The sequence below is a fragment of the Rousettus aegyptiacus genome, unplaced genomic scaffold (assembly GCF_014176215.1).
Source record: "Rousettus aegyptiacus isolate mRouAeg1 unplaced genomic scaffold, mRouAeg1.p scaffold_m13_p_10, whole genome shotgun sequence".
NCBI classification, from domain to species: Eukaryota; Metazoa; Chordata; class Mammalia; order Chiroptera; family Pteropodidae; genus Rousettus; species Rousettus aegyptiacus.
Genome location: NW_023416285.1, coordinates 85,444,193 through 85,465,171, shown reverse-complemented (window position 1 = coordinate 85,465,171; position 20,979 = coordinate 85,444,193). Strand labels below are relative to the sequence as shown.

The following is a 20,979-nucleotide window of genomic DNA, read 5'->3' as shown; positions in this document are numbered from 1 at the left end:
GGAAGGTTAAAAGTAGAGGAGTAGCAACCCGTGGTTTATATTTAAAACAGAAAAATAAGTAAGATTGTTTATCCACAGTGTGGAAGAAGAGTGAAAACTGGATGACTTATTTGGAGACTAGACCAAGTAGCAACTATGGAGAAGGCCGGAAGTGGCCAGAGTGAGGACACATGTTGAAGGTTGAAAGGGTTTGCTGTGGGGTGTGAGAAGGAGAGGAGTTGAACTGTTTCAAGGTTTTCAGCCTGAGCATCCGAGGAAATGATGGTATAACACACTGAAGTAGACATGTAAAACAAAGAAACAGTACAGGGTGTTAAGTGCTATTATAGAGAAATTCAGAGGAATATAGCTGTGGGAAAGATTTTTAACACCCCAACTACCCGGAACAAAAAAACAACAGAAAATGTATCCAGGAAAATGGAGACCTGATTATTATTAAATAAGCTCTAATCTTCTATAGTTTCAAGTATTATTTTAAGTCTCTAGAGATGAAATAAAACTATCAAGAAGTGGTTGGTGACATGGTGGTCACTGATGATGGCCTTTACGAGAACTATTTTAGTAAGTTGATAAGAGGGAAAGACTGGAGATATTCAAAGTGAAGTATAGTTAGACAATGAAGAAAAGTCAATAATTCATAAGATTTTTGGCTGTGAAAGGGAAGAAGAAATAGTGTGACACCTTGAGGATGATTAATATCTAGAGAAAGTTTGTTTTTGTTTTAAAATAAGAGAATTTTGAGAAATCAGAGTTCAGGGAGGCTATGATGGCTGCAATTTTAAGGGCAGAGTACCAGAGACGAGGGACCCACACAGAGAAATGGCTCCAGAGACCTAGTTAATGGTCCCCTTGGTTTTTTGAATTCTAAGCTACGCAAGGTGAAACTCCCTATGACAAAGAACAAATGAATAACTTAGGGAGCTATAAGCTGAATAATTTTTAGAGCTCACAGAGGTCTAGGAGACATTCTAATTTTGATCAAAAGAGTGGAGAGACCTGTTGAACACCTGGGACATTAGGTAGAGTCTCTAGAAAGTTCATGTCTTAGTAGCAGGATGGCCAACCTAGCCCTAGAGCAAAGACTTTCCTAAACCTGCCCTAATAAAATTTTAAAACAGGCTTAAGTAAATCAAGCTGATCCATAAGTCAGGCAACTACCTAGAATAAAAAATTCAACATCCTTCAAGAGAAGACTCCCCCCTCCCAAGAATTCAGACACTCAGCAAACCCTTTTTTCATAATTTCCAGTGTCCAATCAAAAATTATTATATATGTAAAGAAAAATGTGATTTATAACTAGGAGAAAAATCAGTGATAAGCCAATAGAGTAGATAAAATTGGATGGTGAAAAAAATTCAATTATCCAAAAGAAGACAGGTAAAAAGGAACAGGGAACAAATTGGGCAAAATGAAAACAAATAGCAAGATGGTCAGTTAAAACCCAACCATATCGATAGCTACGTTACATGTAAATTATCTAATATTATAATTAAGAGTGAGAGATGGTCTAACTAAACAAAAAAGCAGGACCCAACAATAAGCTGTCTACAACAAATCTCCTTTAAATATAAAGATACAGATAGGTTAAAAGTAAAAATATGGAAAAAGATATAGCATGCAAACACTAATCATAAGAAAGTTGGAGTGCCTGTGTTAATACCAGACAAAGTCTCTTACAGGACAAAGAATACTACCAGAGAAAAAGATATATGAATCATAATAATAAAAAAAAATCATTTAAAGGAGGAAAATGGTACTAAATGTTGTTCACCTAATAACATTGGTTTAAAATATATTAAGAAAAAAAAAACAAGATATCCTTTGCCAGAGCATCAAAAACAATAAAATATTCAGGTTTAAGTTTAACAGAATAAATGTATATTAAAAACTATAAAACATAGCTAAGATAAAGAAGAAAGACCTAAATAAGTGAAGAGGTACAGTATGTTGGATTCAGGTATTGTGCTGGGGTAAATGCAAAATGGCAAAAAGATTACTTTGGGAAAAAATTATATTTTCATGTAAAGTTAAACATACACTTGCCAGAAAAAGCAGAAATTCTACTCCCAGGTATTTAGTCAAGAGAGATGAAAACGTGTCTACATGAAGACATATAAAATTATGTTCATTGCAGTTTTATTTATAGTGGTTCCAAACTGAAAAAGCTCAAAGATCCATCAGCAGTTGAATGTATAGATTCATACAATGCATCACGATTCAAATAAATTGTGATGCATTCATACAATGAGCTACTACTTAGCAGTAAGAAGGAATGACTACTGATACACTTAACAATATGGATGAATCTCTTAAACTTTCTGCTGAATGAAAGAAGCCATGCATAAAGAGTATAGGTAAGGGTAGTTGCGCATACTGTTTGGGGTAGTTGGTTATATGGAGGTGTACATTTCTCAAAACTCATCAAACTTACGCTTGCAACAGGTACATTGTATTGAATCTAAATTGGCCCTCTGTAAAGTGGGAATAATTCCATTGATAGGGAAGATGAGATAACAACTGAGAATGTGTTTCTCAGAACAGGGGACTTCATTATTTTGTTTCTTGTGCTCTTCCTAGTGTCTTGGATTCATTAGGGGTTGAATAAATGTTTATTGGATGAATGAGTAGATAAAGGTGAATGAGTTACAAGTTCAAAGCACATATTAGGTATTGGGCTGAGCTAGCAGGAGAAACATTTTCTCTAACATAATAGAAGAAAATGTGCAGGTAATAGGTAAATTTGGACCTAGAAGTTGGAAGTTGGAGTTTCCATCTGATAACTTTATTTTCTTGGAGAATTTTGCTAGGGCGGGGAGGAGAAAATGGAAAGGGAGTAGAGTGTTGAGAGTTCCAGAATTGTAGAAAGGTTTGAAATAATTTTTGAGGCGAGAGAGGGGAATAAATTTACAAGAGAAATGTAGTGGGCTTGATATGCAGTGAGGCCCTTCTGAGATTGTTGATCATGAATTTATAGTGATACTAATTTTCTGCGTCATTTAATATTCTCCAAGAATGCTTGGGTGCAAATGCAAAGAAAGCAAATGCAAGCTCATTTATGATTTGAGTTTTCTCAAATTGATTTGGTGAAAAGACAGAGGGACAAGGAGGTTTAGGGTTTGGCAGGAGTGTTATTAAAATAACAGATCATAAAAGTAGAGGGAGTAAATGGACTGAGAATCCCAATGAAATTGAAAAATAGCTATTGTGGGAGTAGCTGAACAATGACTCTGTATCTTTTGCCACTTCCTGGTTGGCTACCAAGAAACCCTTAAAGTCTGAACATTGTGATGTTAAAGAAAGTAGCAAAGTAAGTAGGCCAAGAAAAATTGTTGGGATATTAAACATAATAGCGGAAGACAAAGCTGAATGGTAGATGGTTGCTATTGATTTACATTAGTAGAAGAGATAGAAAAGACCTTTAAAAAGTAATAAGAACATTTCAGCTTCCAGAGAGGATATAGTAATAGTAGGTAACAGTAGGCTGTTTCTTTTACTATGACAACTATGAATCAAGCAGATGGATTTAAAATAAAAAGTTTAATTTTTCTGTGGAAGGGAGAATTTAAAAAACTGTTAATATGAAGTGTTAGTGAGGATATGGAGCAACTGGAACTCTTATTCATAGCTAGTGGGAATCTAAATTGATAAAAGTACTTTAGAAAACTGTTCAACGGTAACTGTGAAAGATAAATATATGTCTACTCTGTGTCTCACCAGTCCTAGGTATATACCCAAGAAAACCAAAGCAATACATCCACAAAAAGACATAAATAAGAATATTCATTGCAGCTTTACTCATAATAACCTCAAACTGAAAGAACCCAAAATAGTATAGTCATACATTGGAATACTATACGCTATAAAAAGTATGACTTAATAACACAAAAAATGTGAATGAATCTCAAAGACATTGTACTGAGCTAAAGAAAGCAGATGTGAGAGGAAGTGTGTTATGTGATTTTATTTACATGAAGTTCAAGAATAGGAAAAACTAAGTGATTATTTTAAAAGTCAGTAATAGTTTCTTTCTGGGAGGGTTTTTGGGAAAAGAGGGTGAGGAAATATTCCAGGGCGATAGAAATGTTTTATATCTTGGTCCGAGCGATCTAAATTCAAATTCAAAGTAGAAGAAATATCAATATACAAAAAACAGTAGATTTTGTTTTTTAATCCAATCCGATAATCCTATATATTGAGGTTTATTTAGCCTATCGATGTTTATTTGATCATAACTATATTTGATTTTATTCCTATCATGTTAAGTGTTTGGTTTCTCTTTGCTATATTATCATGTTGTTGTTTTTTTTTTTTTTTTTTTTTTTTGGTATTATCTTTCTTTTTCCTGAATTGAACAACATTCCTTTGTTAACCTTTCTTTTTGGTAATTCGGAATGTCTACTACTTATCTGTAGCTTATTAAATATACATGTTTAAACCTGTATTTTTCTATTACTGTAAAAAATGAGTAACAACCAGGCAATGAGTCTGTTTTCTTTACCAAAAATTTTTTTTTTACCTGAGATTTGTTAAAAACAACAACAACAACAGCAACAACAAAATCACCTAGACTAGTTTTTATTCTTATAATGTGTCACCAATACTTCAGGAATCCTTTCTTAAAAGTTATATTATGATTCACGACATCATTACTATTTGGTTTAACTATATATTTTATTGTATCAATCTACCACTAATTGTTTTTATATTTTGTCCTCCCCAATTTTGGTTGGAATATTTGCCAAGTAATTTGTTTGAGTATATAGTTGAGTCTGTGAATGCCCAAACATGGCTTTTTTTCCATATAAATGATCTCTTAGCCAGATATAAATTTCTAGAGTCACAATCCTTTTTTCTCTGAACTTAGTTGATTATCCTCAGTACAGAGTGGGATGAAGGGAAGGTCTAGGTCTTTGCTGAGGCCTCATCTTTTGTTATTATTCAATATTACTTTTGCTTCTTATTATATATTTTCTGTTTAGTCACACTCCTATTTTATTATCATAAATACAACATTCATTCATTCCTATTTTAAACCTTTCTAGTATTGTTTTCCCTATTTAAAGATCCTTCCTCCTTATTCCAACCTACTCTATTTTATCCATTGTTCAAATTATATCTAAAATTCTACCACCTCTGTGGACCTTTCTCCATTTACCCCAGTTCAAATTATTTTCCCCTTCCTCATCACAACATTTATTATCTATCTCTGCCATATATTTTTGTACTTTATAGGATTCTAGAATTTGATATCTGGAAGAGATCTAGGAGATATAATCCAACTTCCTAATTTTTCAGATTTAAAAAGAGGTGGTCAGTAAGCCACATTTGTAACCCAGATGACCCTAAGTCCTCTGTGCCTACCCTTTAATGCCTAGATAAAATGATTCTCGAACCTCAATCCCCAAATACTTTCAGAAGTCCTTCCTTAAAATTTATATGGATATCCAGGTCCTTACACTCTCCCAATTATTGTTGCAACCAGTGCCCTAGCCACTGCTGTAGGCTCTGTTAGGAGTACCATTTTTTTTTTACTCGTCACATCACTGGAAATCCACAAGAGCCATAAGCCTGGTGTATATGGCAGGCTTTTACTGAAGATTTGAGAATAAACAACATGACTTTCATAACTCTTAGAGCTTCCAGTATAGAGTTAGACATATACAAACAACAGCTTTAATTTGGATGTTAGAGAATGCTGTCCTAAAATCCAACAGCCATTTCTCCTCCCAAAGGAATTTTTATCCCAGCCATGTCCTTCAGATCATTGATCACTGTCATCTTCTCTGTCTCTTACACTCTTCCAACCTCAACTATTATGTTTCCTTATTCAGAGTAATCTATCTCTTCATTCTCTACCTACAATGGAATGTCAATTTTTGTTATAGCTCAAAACACAAAAAGATGTCCATTTTTAAGAAGGTCAATGCAGAAAACCAGCCAAAGCTTTGAAATTCATTATTTTTTTCCTTTAACATAAGCAGAATTACCTTTTCCATTGATCTCTGGAGATGAAAGAAAAATAGTGTAATAATTTATTTTCTCTTTACCCTAAGAAAGTCTACAGGAGACATGAGTTTGTTATTGTTCATTTCAGCTACACATAAATTCTCAAGTTCTCATAGCAGGATACAGGTCTTCCTAGAGTCTTATACTTTTTCTTTATATGATATCACCCTTTTCCCGTTTACAGGTTTTATCTAATTTTACATTTTGTCATATGCTGTTTTTTATCGCTTTTTAATTGTTTCACATATGTCCCTCTTATTTTCCCAGAAAAAGCGTAGTGGTCAGAAAACAAGTACTGATTATTGAGACTGTCAAGGCATCTAACATATATTGGTACTCAAGGATTCTTATGTATTGAGAATATACTAACATATGTTATTTAATGAGCATCTGTCATGTGCCAGACAATGTGCTAAGTGCTTTATATAGATGATCTCTAATTCTCTCCTTAGTCCTGTGAGAAAGATATTATTATACCCATTATACAGAAAAGGAAACTGAAATCTAGCAATTTAAATAACTTGTTTGATTCCACGTGGCTAAATGGAGAGGCTAAACCTGCCAGATTCCAAAACGCTTTGCTCTTTCCGCCATCCCCCGGCAATTCCAAAGCCGCAATGTCGACAGCTGCCTCTGTATCGGTGATGTTTTTCAAATAAAAACTTCACAGTGCACTTACTGGTCAGTGACCACATCCTTTTTGTAAGGTTGTGTTCTTTTTAAGTCTCAAGACACCATTTATTTTTTTATGTGCTTTTTAAAGCTCAAATGTCAACCTGATATTTTTCTCTCTGCGTTTCAGTTTGATCCACTAACAATTGAAAGCAAAAAAGCAGCAACCGTGGTGTTAATGCTAAATTCTCCAGAAGAAGAAATTTTGGCCAAAGCATGCGAAGCCATTTATAGATTTGCTTTAAAAGGTTTGGATTTTTTTCAGTTTATCTATTTCATTAGTTGCTTAAGATATTTACTACATAAGGGGCACTTTTCTCATGAGTCTTTAACTTACTTCCTGTCAGGTGAATTCTTTCAGACAACCAGAATATCATTTAATGCAATACCTAAAAGTAATGTATCTCCCTAAGTGCCTAACTTAATCTTAAGAAGTAATTTTGTCACTGTGTGGAAGAGTCATTTTGAAAGTTTTATTGTAGTTTAAAAAATTGTAAATGCCACAGGAGCTGAAAGAGCTCCCAAGTGGTCAAAGCCAGAATGATTTGAGCAACAAAATAAATAAGTAGTATTGGATTATAACCCAAAGTTAATAAATATCCATGAGTCTATACAGAAATAAATGAGTAAGTAAATAAATGGGAGAGAAAAGACAAATCTCCTATGCAGAAGAATTCTAAATAACTTAAGTGGATAGTCAGCCCTCAAGGACATGTAATATAACTTCTTCACGTGTGGGCTGTGCATAGTGACTTCTTTCCAAAGAGTACAATATGAAAACAGGGGGAAAAAATGTTTATAGTGGAGAAACCTGACAAAACTACTTTAGCCAGGTGACCAAATCCAACATCAACAGTGATAAGTCACGTTGATAATATGTGCCCTTAACATGATATAATGCAAATGGCATTTTACTTCTGTGTTATTTTTCCCAAAACCCTATAACCCCAGTCTAATTATGATTTTAAAAAAATCATATCCTGATTCAGGGACATCCTACAAATACCTAACCAGTACTCCTCAGCACGGTCTCAGCTACCAAAAACAAGGCAAGTCTGGGAAACTCTCACAGCCAGAGGAGCTAAGGACACATGATGACTAAGTGTAACGGGGGAACCAGGTAGAATCCTGGAAAAGAGGAAGAACATGAGGCTGAAACTCAGGAAATCTGAATAAGCTGTTGATTTTCATTAATAATAATGTATTGATATTGGCTTGTTAATTGTAGCAAATGTACCCACTAATGTAAAGTATTAATAACTCTCTCCTCTCTGTTACTCTGTCCTGAAAACTTTTGCTGTGGTAAGTTAAAGATGCATACTACAGACCCTACAGGGCCAGAGGAAGTGCTTGTTCTCCTCAGCCACACCGAAAAGCCTCAAGATTCATGGACCATTGTGCGGAACACACTGAGGGGTCTTGCCTCACTAGTTAGGAATAGTTAGCCCTAGATTGATCACTGTTCTGGAACTACCTAATAAATATTAGAAATAAGATCTGAAAGTATCAAACCATTTCCAGAGAACTGTGTCCTAGTACAAATTTCTAGAATACAGAAATACCCATTTCTCAAGTAGGTAAAATTCACAATGTTTGGCATCCAATAAAAAATTACTAGACATGAAAAGAAGCAGGAAAATACTACCCATAATGAGGATATAAGTCAATAAGTAAATCAAAAGTGACTGGAGTCTCTGAAAAAGAGAGAGAAGGACAGAAAAAATATTTCAAGAAATCATGGCCAAAAATTCTCCAATTTTGATGAAAACTCTAAGTCACAGATCCAAGAAGCTCATCTAAACCCAAGCACAAAGAATATGAAGAAAACTATACTCAGGCACATCGTAATAAAATTGCTTGAACCAGTGATAAAGAGAAAGTCTTAAACAGCCAGGAAAAACAACAACAACAACAACAACAACATTATATTCAGAGGAATTAAGATAAGGATGACAACAGATTTATCATCACAAATAATGCAGGCAATAAGTCAAGGGAGTAACATCTTTAAAGTACTAAAAGAAAAATAAGAATTTTCAACCTAGAAAAATAGAAACCCAGCAAAAATATCTTTCAAAAATTTGTGTTTTTTAGACATTCAAAAACCGAAGTGGTTCATTGCAAGCAGATCCACACCACTAGTATGGTGCAGTAGGTAGTTCAGGCAAAAGATAAATTATGCCCAATGGAAATATGGACCCACGCAAAAGAATAAAGATAGAATACTAGAAATTGTAATGTATAAGATTTTTAAAATTATTTAAATCACTTAAAAATAAATCGATTATTTCCAAACAAAAATAATAATCATATACTTGTAGTGTGAAATATATGTATAAGTAAAGTATATGACTATAGTACCAAGGTGGAAAGAGGAAAATGGAAGTGTACTATTGTAAATTTCATATGCTCTATGTGATGTGGTATACTACAGCTTGAAAGTGGACTGTGGTAAGTTAAGGACATATCCTACGGGCCCTAATACAACCAGTAGAAAAACAAAACAAAGAATATCAAGTAAGCCAACAAAGGGAAAATATCAGTTTATACAAAGAAGGCAGAAGTAAAACAAAAAAAAAGAAAGAAAACAAAGAATAATGGCACATATAAAAACAAAGGACAAGATGGTGAATTTAAAACTAATCATATCAATAATCAAATGAATGGTCTAAGTACCTCAATCAATAGAGAGAGAGTTATATGTCAGATAAAAAGCAAGACCAAACTAACTCCCGCCACATCTTTTTACTTTCAACAATTTGTGTCATTACATTCACTTAGAATGACATGTAATGACACAAATTGTTGAAAGTAAAAAGATGAAAAACAGATATTCTATGATAGCGCTAATCAAAAGAAAGATGGAGTATATTAATATCAGAAAGACAGAGAAAAGAGTAATACCAGAGATAAAAAGGATCACTTTATAATAATAAAGGGATCAACTAATCAAGACGCTATGAAGAATCCTAAACGGTTATGTACTTAATGTCAGACCTTCAAGATACATGAAGCTAGAAATGCCAGGAGATATAGATATCCACAGTTATAGCTGGGGATTTTGATATCCCCCTCTTAACAAATGAAAGAACAAGTAAATAGTAAATAGTAAATTCCTAAGGATCTAAAAGATTTGAACAGAGATATAAATTAATTTAACCTAATTGATATTCATAGAGCACTCCAAAAACAGCAGAATATGCATTATTTCCAAGTGTATAGAGGATATTTTTCAAAATAGACCGGGCCATAAAACAAGTCTTAGTAAATTTAGAAGAATTCCAATTATGCAAAATATATATCATACCACAATAGACCTAAATTAAAAATCAGTAACACAACTCTGGACCCTTATTAAATAGTTGGAAAGTAAATAGCACAATCCTATGCCTGTTAATTGATTTTATAATTATGTCATTACATGACTGGCACTGTGCTAGGCACTGAGGATATGAGAAAATAGAACAAAATGATTCTCTGTCTTCATGGAAAGTTAAGCTACAGCAGAACAGGCAAACAATGCACGGAAGCCGGTAAGTGGTATGAAAAAAAAAATAAAGCAGGATGGATAGAGAGAGATAAAGAAGACTTGGATGTGATAATAACTTTGGACACAGTGGCCAGAGGACACCCCTCAGGAGGTGCACGATGAGCTAAGAACTAAATGACAAAAGGAAGCCAGCTTGGTAAACATGGGGCGGGGACAGGGACGAATGTCCAAGATACTTGTATTCTAAAGTTTATACTGAGAGGAAAATGCATGAGAGCAAAGAGGAATGTGACAGGCAGATGGCAAATAAGAAATTGGAATGGCACGATCGTTTTGGTGAGCTTCATGATATCCACGCATGATTTTATTTTACCTGTGACGGCAGGTGAGGAAAATAAGGCAACCCTCCTTGAACTTGGAGCTGTGGAACCTTTAACTAAACTGCTCACCCATGAAGATAAGATTGTAAGAAGAAATGCTACTATGATATTTGGAATCCTGGCTTCTAATAGTAAGTGTCAACTTTTAAAAAGCAGCAAATAATCTCACGAAATGCCTTATCCTTCTTTCAAATTTAATGTTAAGCAATTTGTTTTAATTTTATTTAAACTGACTTCAATATTAATGAAAAAGTAAGCATAATGCAACAAATGTATAATTTCATATTTTAAGGGATTTTTTTAAAGTATAAAAATGTGTAAAAACTCTCAAAGTTGGTGATATAGTTTGTTCTGGTCTTATAAGTTGTAGGAGCAATCGTTGTCTCTAAAAAGTAAAACAGTGTTTTCTTTGAGTAAGTATAATGTAGTTTGTCTGCCTATAAGTAAGTTACACTTCATATGTATTTCACAGTGAAGGGAGCCATGGTAAAGAATTTTGATTTATTTTTTTGAAGCTGCAAGCTATGTTTTGCCAAAAATAAATTTAGACACGTATTTACTCCTTAAATCAGATCTATTACTTGTTTGAATATTTTCATATATCTAATAGAGTGGAATAATAGCATTTGTTAAAATAGGCTGTTATGTATATTAGAATATCAGTTTGAACAAAACCATGCCAATAGAGGTGGTCCCTGACTAATGAACAAAATGTGTTTTCCATTTGTAAGTCATTTTCATGCTATAATGGTAGATTTTTAAGTTAGCCAACAAAAACTTTGTGATTTATAATAAAAAATGATATTCCTGGTGGAGACTGAATTCTAATATGAAACTCAGGCTCCTAGGAATAAACATGTCCCTATTATGGCATGTGGCTAAAATCATCATACTTTATCCATTTACCAGTCTCAGCAAAAACACAAGCACAGATTCCTCCCCCACTGTCCTGCCTCCCCTTCACCTCACTTGTCCTGGACCCTGTGAGAGGCGGTGGGGTCTCCTTATTCCATGGTGTCCAGAAGGGCCTGTGGCACTAGTGTCTTTGGAGACCATTATGAGTGAAGAATGGGGCCGGGGCAGGGGTGCTTTGTTTGGCATCTGCGTTGTTATCACTTCAGCTGCAGAGACTCCGCGAACAGCACCTGCAGTGTCAAGACTCTGTTGGGGTTGGAAGGGGTTTGGGGGCAACTGTTGGAGCTTTAGCGGTGCCTGTGCTGTAATGCGGGAACCCCGGGAGTATTTCTGGGGATGACAGCAGGATGAGTACAGTCATGGGGGAGTGGACGTTCCACCGGCCTGGATTACGATAACATTTGTCAACACTTGCATAGCACTTACGATGTGCCAGGCACTGTTCTACAGGCTGTTCATGTATTCAATCATTTAAGGAGGATGGCGTTATTATTTCCTTTATCTGTGCAGCAGCTGAGGCACAGAGAAATTCAATAGGGTAGTAATCATTTATGTCGTGGGGCCTTCATAAATTTATCTCAGGGATTGCCTGTATACAAACTCTGCTGTGTTGAATGTGCTGTATTGAATGTATTTATAATCAAAAAAAGGGAAAATTTAAAATTTTTATGTTTTATTCTGTTAACACACTAGAAGATTTGAGAACTAAAGGTGCTTCGTAACACCTTTTGTGTAACTCCTCTTTTTAAAAATAGGAAAGATCCTTAAAAGATTAGGTTTTTTGCTCGGTCATGCGGTGGTTTAGCCAAAGTTTAGTTAGTACCAGAGCTGAGATTAGAGCTAGAGTTGGAACTTTACTCTCCGACTCACAGTTTAGTAGACTTTCTATTCATCAGATCTTTTATGATTCTTAACATTAGTATATATCTAAGTGAGGTTCTCCTGCTAAATAATTTTGGGGTAGAATGCATTTCATTTGGAAAGGAGAGTTATAATTTCCTGTTTACACTTATATTTTCTAATTAAATGTTCAGGTCTGTATGACTTTTTTCTTTCTTTTGTTCTTAATTTCTATTATTCAATTTTATTTAGTATTCTCATTGTGGAGTTTACAATCTGTAAAGCCCTCCAAATAGCTTGCAAATTTTTTCTGAGTGGGTTTATAAATTGAATTTTACAAGTCTCTGAAGGAGTCTGTGGCCCCAAAATACTGAGAATCACAGTTACATTTGGTTGCTAGATGAGGTGGCTCTGTTAGACCTGTCAAACCACACTCTGCAGGCTGGCCGGCTGGGCTGTGATCAGTGCTAGGACCAGTGCAGTCTGCAGCTGCCAAGCTTAATGATGGAAAGAGCTTTGCCGCCCTTGAGGTCTCCACCGAGTGCTTGAGTCTTGGATATGCTAAATGAACTTCTACGAGCTTTCTTTTGATACTATGACTTGGGTGAAAAAACAAACAATTATTGGAATTAACTAAACTGATTTCCCATTTGAACTATCTGCTGACACGGATCCTCAACTGCATGTGAAGTTCTTTTCTGTTAAGTCGACCCATTAACAGCTATTGCTTCACTTTTCACACATGTCCATGGAAATGTAGAATAAAAAAAATGAATGACTGACTAGTCATTTGATCTAAATGAAAAGTCATGTTTCTGGAATAATTTATAAATAAATGCACCTCTGAAGCTAGCTATACGGTTAAATTGTCATCTTTGGCCAGTTGTAAGATAACTTCTGTTCTGCAGAAATTTGTATCTTCATGTGATTCACATGCACCCAATGATATCACTACATTCATAGTGGATAAACCCACAGAATGCTCCAACAGAAGGCCAGGTGCAAAAGGATGCGTTGAGAGCTGTATTTCCCTTTTGCAGCTGCGTACAAATTCTTGCTGCAGCTTTGCGGATTCTTCCCCACTCCCTGATTTTTTCTTAGAGTAACTGAGCTATGTGCCTAAGCTAATCCTGGGTCATTCAAGACAGACACTTAAATTACTTCGTTAAACCTTTTTTTTTTTTTATCAAAATGGGGCCACCGTCGTCTTCTTTTACCTGCCAGTTTGTATTTAGTTGATGAGGCCATATAACTCACTTAATGAAATCAGTTGAAGAGAGAGTTCATTAGGGTCCTTGTGAGAAATAAGTAGCCTTCGTAACGCAGATTACTTCAGGCAATCTGAAGAGTTTGCCATCATAGGAGAAGGTTGATCTGAAAAGGTACACAAGGTCAAGAATAAATTAGGTCAATTTTATACCACTAAAAATTGTGAATAAGTATGCAATTACAACAGACTGCATGAAGGTACCCCAGGAAGTGAGGTGCTGGCAGTTTTGAAACAGCCTAAAATTATAGGTGTCACACTGTTTAGCTCAAACATATTTATGCGGCCCAAGTACAAGTAGTAGTTTCCATTTATTTTGCCATACCAAAGAGTGTTCTCTGTTAAGAAAGAAGGGGATAGAGATCAATATTGTGCTTAACGTGATGAAGGTAGAAGCTTATCCATTATTTTTGCTGATTTAATCTCAAGAAAAGAGAGATTCTTTGAACGATCTGGTGTCAAAAAGCAGAATAACAAATCGATCGATGGTGCCACCAATTTATCGGAGCTGCCAGTGGGTCTGAACCATCCATTGAGCCATAAGGAAATTGTTTAGTGGCTGAATCTCCTAGATCTGTTGTTGGGCTAAATTCACATCCAGAAGGGAATTTCATGGCACCGAGAATCCTCTGATGAACGCCTTCAACTCGTTTGAGCAGTCCCAGGCATGGTGTCACATACAGATGCAGGAAGGTGGCCCCTGCCCGGGGGAGCAGACCCTTGCTGCAGAGAACTAAGAGGAGCAGAAGAGAACACAGAGCAAGACTTATGGTCAGTGTTGCAGCAGAAACACTGAAGTATAGGGAAGTTTATTTTGTTTATTAAACAGAGCATGTACTCGGAGATCTAAAAGCCCAGAAATATTTTCCTTCGAGCATGTAAAAAAGAGGAACCTTTAGTATGGCCTTCACAAAAATCATGCCAAGCAATACACACTGGACTCATAAGAGTGAGAAGAGACTACCAATATCCTCTTCCAGAAGGCACACATCTGTGCAGTTCACGGAACATCTGGAGGGATCTGAGTGCTATGCCAAAGCTATTATTTCTTAACCCGTAGAGGTAATGTATTTTTTTTTTAATGAGTCTCAACTGTAAAATGATGCCCTCCACCATGAGACACGACCCTTCCCAGAAGCTCCAATACTCTTTTGTGCTTCAAGCCTATTCACATACATGTAGTTGCCTCTAATCTTGCTGGCCCTCATTTAGCCATTTTAAATAAAAACAGGTTGACGAACAGCCACATTCCTGAAGCCCACAGGAAAAGGTGTTCAACACAAGATTAGAATATCCAGCGGTTAATGAGGAACGATTCATCCAGAGACCATCTGCTTTGGCTACTGCAAAGTGAACTTTTCCAAAATTCTGGTAATGCTAATTCTGGCTTACAGACAAAGATAATTGACCAAGAAGAGAAATTGCAAAACCGAAGAATCAGCTATTCTTTATTTCTCAGCAAAAGGGGGTTAAGGATGACCAAAAAAAAAAAAAAAAAAAAAAAAAGCAGGGCCATTCTTGTCTAGCTTTAATTAAGCTTATATAAATAATATAAAAATGAACTTAAAAAATGAATATACTTACCTTCAAGCATTTTTGATAATGAAATAAAATGTAAACAAGATGCATTAATCAAAAAAAGGCTGAGGATAATTTTTATTTACATCCCCCATAAGTTTTATTAAAATCAAAATTCGAAAATACCTTTCCAACAAAACAACAATGAAAAATTAGTGTTACATAATAAACAAGCATAAGATACAGTAACTCAACTTACTGACATGTTTTAGGCACATTTTGCACTTTTATGGTTAATTTTTCTAGTGTTTTGGAAGAGAGTATAATAACTCAGTGGCCAAAGACCAGAGGCAAGAATCTCTCTGGGTTCAGGCAGACCTGGGCGTGAAACCTGGCCCCACCGCTCATTTGCCGTTGAAATTAAATAATAAAACCTATCTCATAAGGGACTATTCAACAGACATGGCCATTATTATTATTAACAAACATTAATATTCTGTTTCTTCTTTTGTAGATGATGTTAAAAAATTGTTAAGAGAGTTAGATGTCATGAATTCTGTTATCGCTCAGCTCGCTCCAGAAGGTAACTTGGTAATCTATATGTATCTCAAAAATGAGACTGCTCTATTTTTCACATTTGATTACATTACTTATTGAAAATAGTTAATGAAATGCCACTGTGGCTTGTCATTTGGGCTCCACCAAGTAAGATTTGGGAAGCTCTGGTTTTCAAAACATGCTTTAGGGTAATGGTCGAATAGGCATTTAGCATACTTGTGTTATTTATTTTTGATATGCAGAAGAAGTAGTTATCCATGAGTTTGCTAGTCTTTGCCTAGCAAACATGTCTGCAGAGTACACCAGCAAAGTGCAAATATTTGAACACGGTGGATTAGAGCCTCTCATCAGGCTGCTGAGCAGCCCAGACCCCGACGTGAAGAAGAATTCTATTGAGTGCATTTACAACTTGGCCCAGGTGAGATTAACTTCTAAAAATATGTTTTGAGCAAAGCTGATTATAGAATTTATTTTCCCATTTAAAAAAAAAGAAAAAAAAAAGGCTTAAAACACGAATTTTGATTAATCGGTTCATCTTAGTACTATTTAGTAGTTATCATTCAGAGAAAAAAATAATGGTGGTGTAGATTCCTTTCAGTCTTCACATTTTAGAAGTAATTGTCTCTCATGAAAAAGCATTTTAGAAATGTATTTAGATTTTAAAAGAATAGAATGGTTTACAAATTCCAGAAAAAGGTAGGATTGTGCCAGATATAATGCATTTCTTCTGAAACAGGAAATGTGACATTCATGTTGAACTGGGCTTGACCTGGGCAGTTACCTAACGGCCTGATACTTGGTGAACTAAGCACATTGGATGAATCATACACCCTAGTCCGTGCACCAAGATGTTGGATTAGGCTTATTTATTGGTGAAAACCCAGCGAGTTGAGTGTGCCGAACGGAACTCATTGCTCATAATCACAAGACGTTATCTCGCTGTGCTGTTTTCCTTTGCAATGGAAAGAAACCTCCCGCCTTCCCTTCCCCCCTGCCCTGTCCTCTGTCTCCCGCCAGCGCCCCTACCTCCCAACTGACCTTCACGCCCTCACCCCCACAGCAGGTCAGCCCCCTGACCCTGTGGACAGCTTTTTCTTCTTCTATTCTGCTCATGTTGCTGGACGATCCCCACGCACATTCGATCAGCTTTTTGATCAACTGAAAATATAAAAACACCATTGTAAGTCGCCAGCAGTGGAGTGTGAAAGGAAGGGATGGCGAAGCAGAGGTGAAGGAGGGGTCGCTGAGAGGCAGAGTATCTGGACAAATCGCATAGGAGAAGAGAGACAAATGGGCTCATGCCGAAGGCCGCAAACGCACGCACTCTGGGCCTCGGTCCTGGCCACTTGCCTGGGCGCTGACGGGTCACCCTCGCTCTTCCCTAAAAGAGCATCCTCCGCCTTCGTTTCCCTTTTCTGGTTGCTTAAGGTTTTCCTTCACCCAATAGGCCTACGTAATCCTACACACGTTTTTGATTTCCATCCCCGAACTCATTATAAGCTCTAATTTCGCTATATTTTTAATCAAATGGAAATGAAGACTTCACTATTCTTTATAACAGAAGTACTAGTTATCACACCGTTGATTTCCTAGGACTGCTGAAACCAAGTACCACAAACTGGGTGGCTTCAAACAACAGGAGTGTACTCCCCCACAGCTCTGCAGGCTGGAAGCCCAAAATCAGGGTGTCAGCAGGGCCACGTTCCCTCTGCGACTCTGGGTAGAATCCTTCCTTGCCTCTTCCACGTTTCTGCTGGTGGCCATAAATTCTTGGTGTCTCTTGATTTGCACCTGCAGCACCACAATCTCTCCCTCTGTCATTTCTCTCTCTCTCATTCTCTCTCTCTCTCTCTCTCTCTTTTTTTTTTTTTCACAAAGACACCAATCTCGAAAGGACACCATTAAGTACCCACCCTACGCCACTGTGACCTTAACCTAATTACATCTGCAATGATGCCGTTTCCAAATAAGTCCACATTTTAAGGTACTGAGGGTCACGACTTCAACATTTTTTTTTTTTGAGGGGATAGAATCCAACCTAAAATAAACAGCAACCTGCAATTTTTTTTGCCTAAAGGAAGCTAAATATTAGAGGTCAGTTGAAGGATACATAGAGGAAAACTAAGCTGTAAGTGAAGCTTTTTCACCTTTAATATTATTTTAAAATGTTATGATTTGGCAGTCAGAGTTTGGGGGCTTTTCATGGCTTCTTGCCTTGTTTTCTCCATTGCTCACCCCAACCAACTCCTTCCCTCCCAACTCACATACAGAATTCCAGACACACAATGCAGAGCAGTGTGTCCAGACTCCAATGACCTCTTGATACTGTAAATATCTTACATACCGACCTGAACTGAACCTGATGTAAATTTGCATGCTCAGGGCCTACCTCATGGTTCCTCATGGCACTGTATGCACATAAGCATTTCATAAACAAGCCAGTTGAATGAAAATAATAAGGAGCTGATGCCATCATTGCATTTTATCAAATACTATTTAAAACAGGATATAGAGTGTGAAGAGAATTTCATTATGCATAGGTTGTGTTGTAATACTGTTTATAGTAATAGGAATGCGCTGCGTAATAAAGAAGAAATAGATGCAGAAAAAGTCATAGATCATGTCTGTTTCCTGTAGTTGACAATGTCTGCCTGGTTAAAAGGAATATTTTGGTGTCGTCAGTTGAGGGTTTGCTTATTTTGGTGAGTTATTTTGGAAGGGAATCTGGAATAAAAGATTTGAAAATTATAATGTTCTTTGTTAGAAAATATAAAGCAAAACTGCATTTTGCTTTAAAAGTTGCTTATTTGATCATTTGTATTTCATGGCAGGATTTTCAGTGTCGAGCTACAATACAAGAACTAAATGCAATCCCTTCTATATTAGAGCTCTTGAAGTCAGAATATCCAATTATTCAGTTATTGGCTCTCAAAACCTTAGGTGTTATTACAAATGATAAGGAGTCAAGAGCAATGCTGAGAGACAGTCAAGGAATGGACCTCCTTATTAAGATCCTGGAAACTAAGGTATATAACATTCATTCAACTATCTATGACAAAATGTATGTCTCCTAAATGTTGTTATAAAATATGAATTGTAGAACATTTTTTTTAAATGAAGTTTTATTATATTTAAGCATGGTACTATGTATAATGAACTGATTTGCTTATTGCTACATAATTTATCACCACAATGAAATCAGACAAATGATAAAGGCCATTATAAAAATAATTTTTAAAATATTCTTGGAGGTTTCTCAAAACATTAAATATAGAGCTACCATATCATTCAATTCCACTTCTGGGTGTTTATCTGAAGAAAACAAAAACACTAACTTTAAAAGATGTATCCACCCCCGTGTTCACTGCAGCATTATTATAATAGCCAAGATATGGAAACAACCTAAATGTGGTGTGTATATATACAAATATACACATACATACATATGTATACATACATGTATGTCTATATACACACACAATGGAGTATTATGTATCCATAAAAAAAGAAGGAAACCTTGCCATCTGCAGCAACATAGAACTCGAGGGCATCATACTAAATGAAATAAGTCAGAGAAAGACAAATACCACATGATCTCGCTTATATGTGGAATCTGTAAAAACAAAGCAAAACCAAAAATATAAAGCTCATAGATACAAAAAACGGAATGGTGATTGTCGGAGGTGGAGGTTGGGAGTTGGTTGAAATGGGCAAAGGGGTTAAAAAGATACAAACTTCCAGTTATAAAATAAATAAGTCATGAAGATGTGATGTACAGCATGGTAACTGTAGTTAACAATCCCTATTGTATATCTGAAAGTGACTTAGAGAACAGATCTTAAAAGTTATCACAAGACAAAAATTTTGTAACTATATATAATGACATGTTAACTAGACTTACTGTGGTGACCATTTTGTACAATATATAAACAATGAATCATTATGTAGTACACCTGAAACTAATATGATGTTAAATGCCAGTTATGCCTCAGGTAAAATCTTCTGGTGTAGAGTCTACAGTCACGCCACCCTGAACACGCCCAACCCTGTCTTGCTCGTATTTTTTAAAAAATAAAAAATAAGGGATTGTAAACTGACAAGGTCTCTGCAATCTGTGAGGTCAACCAAGGATTGCCTCGCCTAAAAAAAGGAAAAAAAAATCTTCTGGTTTAGAAGATTTAATATTTTTAAATTATTACTTAGGATCTTCATGGTTTTCTGAAATGCCTAGAATTAGTCTTTTAAACTTTGCCATAGTGTTCTCCATGGTAAAGCAAGAAGAGTAATTTACCACGCATATGGAGAGTCAACTGCTTTGCTCAGTCTAGCGATTTAAATATTAATTTCATCTTAAAAGTTAAGCTTTTTAGGTCTAGAATAATGTTTGACCAAATAGCCGGATGCCATGGCATACCCAAGTTAAAATATTAAAATTAACCATTGCAAGTCCACAGGTAGTGGAATAAAGCAGTCACAAACAGCGAGTATGACCATGTGACTCGTTACAGAGAAGATGATGTAAAATTAAGAATACTTAAATACTAGTTTCTAAAATCAGTACATCTTATGTTGTGTAAGGGGATAAGAGAGGGAAGAAAACAAAGATGTTTCATATACACACACACATTCAAAACAAAATAAGGAAGAGATACTCATGACAATTACAGCCTCTTCTCTGTAACGAGTCACATGGTCATACTCGCTGTTTGTGACTGCTTTATTCCACTACCTGTCCCATATTCCCTTTGCCCCCAACAGAAAGCTCAGCTCACCTTGGTTCTTTGCCTGATGGCGTGACTCAGACGTCATTCCTGAGGGGTCTGGGCCATTAGTAGCCCTGCCTGGATTGGGTCGTTGTGGTTTCCATCAACTTTAATCCTAAAGTACAGTAATCCTAGTCCTAAAACGCCCTACGGGGTCCCCTGTGTTCCAGATATATCCTTCCTGACCTCTGTTGTGCAGTAGCAGTCCGATTTCCCCTTGGTGGTTGGCATCAGTCACCCAGTTGGCACAGTTAACCCCTTCTTCGCCTGTTGGTTTAGAGGCATGAGGACCCCAAACTGTCTGGGTGGCAGTCTTAACTTTCAGTGCAGTGGAATCACTGTTGGGTTTCCTGGTGGAAACATCTCTGTCTTTGGAGCTAAGACCTCTAGGTCAGCAGAGCATAAGGTCACAGAGACAGGAAGCAAACATTTTGCTAGCGGGTCACTAGAGGTAATGATGAGTGGTGCCACTCCCATTTCTGCCCCCTGATTCCTGGGCCCACGAACCCTGGCTATGGGAGCGACAGCACCATACACTGATGCTGGCTTAGAGCCCGCACAGCCTCCTAC

The 20,979-nt window shown here is 36.3% G+C and overlaps 1 protein-coding gene across 6 annotated transcripts in view; it reads left to right on the top strand.

Annotated features, from left to right (window-relative positions):
* The window catches only part of ARMC3 (armadillo repeat containing 3), a 74,347-nt gene that overhangs the window by 8,143 nt on the left and 45,225 nt on the right, over positions 1-20,979 (top strand). For 3 of the 6 annotated variants that reach the window (XM_016124708.2, XM_036228140.1, XM_016124703.2), the window contains exons 3-7: positions 6,809-6,926; positions 10,554-10,679; positions 15,603-15,671; positions 15,889-16,064; positions 18,478-18,672. In XM_016124708.2, coding sequence (XP_015980194.2) covers positions 6,809-6,926; positions 10,554-10,679; positions 15,603-15,671; positions 15,889-16,064; positions 18,478-18,672 — 684 coding nt within the window. The other 3 variants (XM_036228139.1, XM_036228138.1, XM_016124694.2) reach the window with 1 other exon arrangement.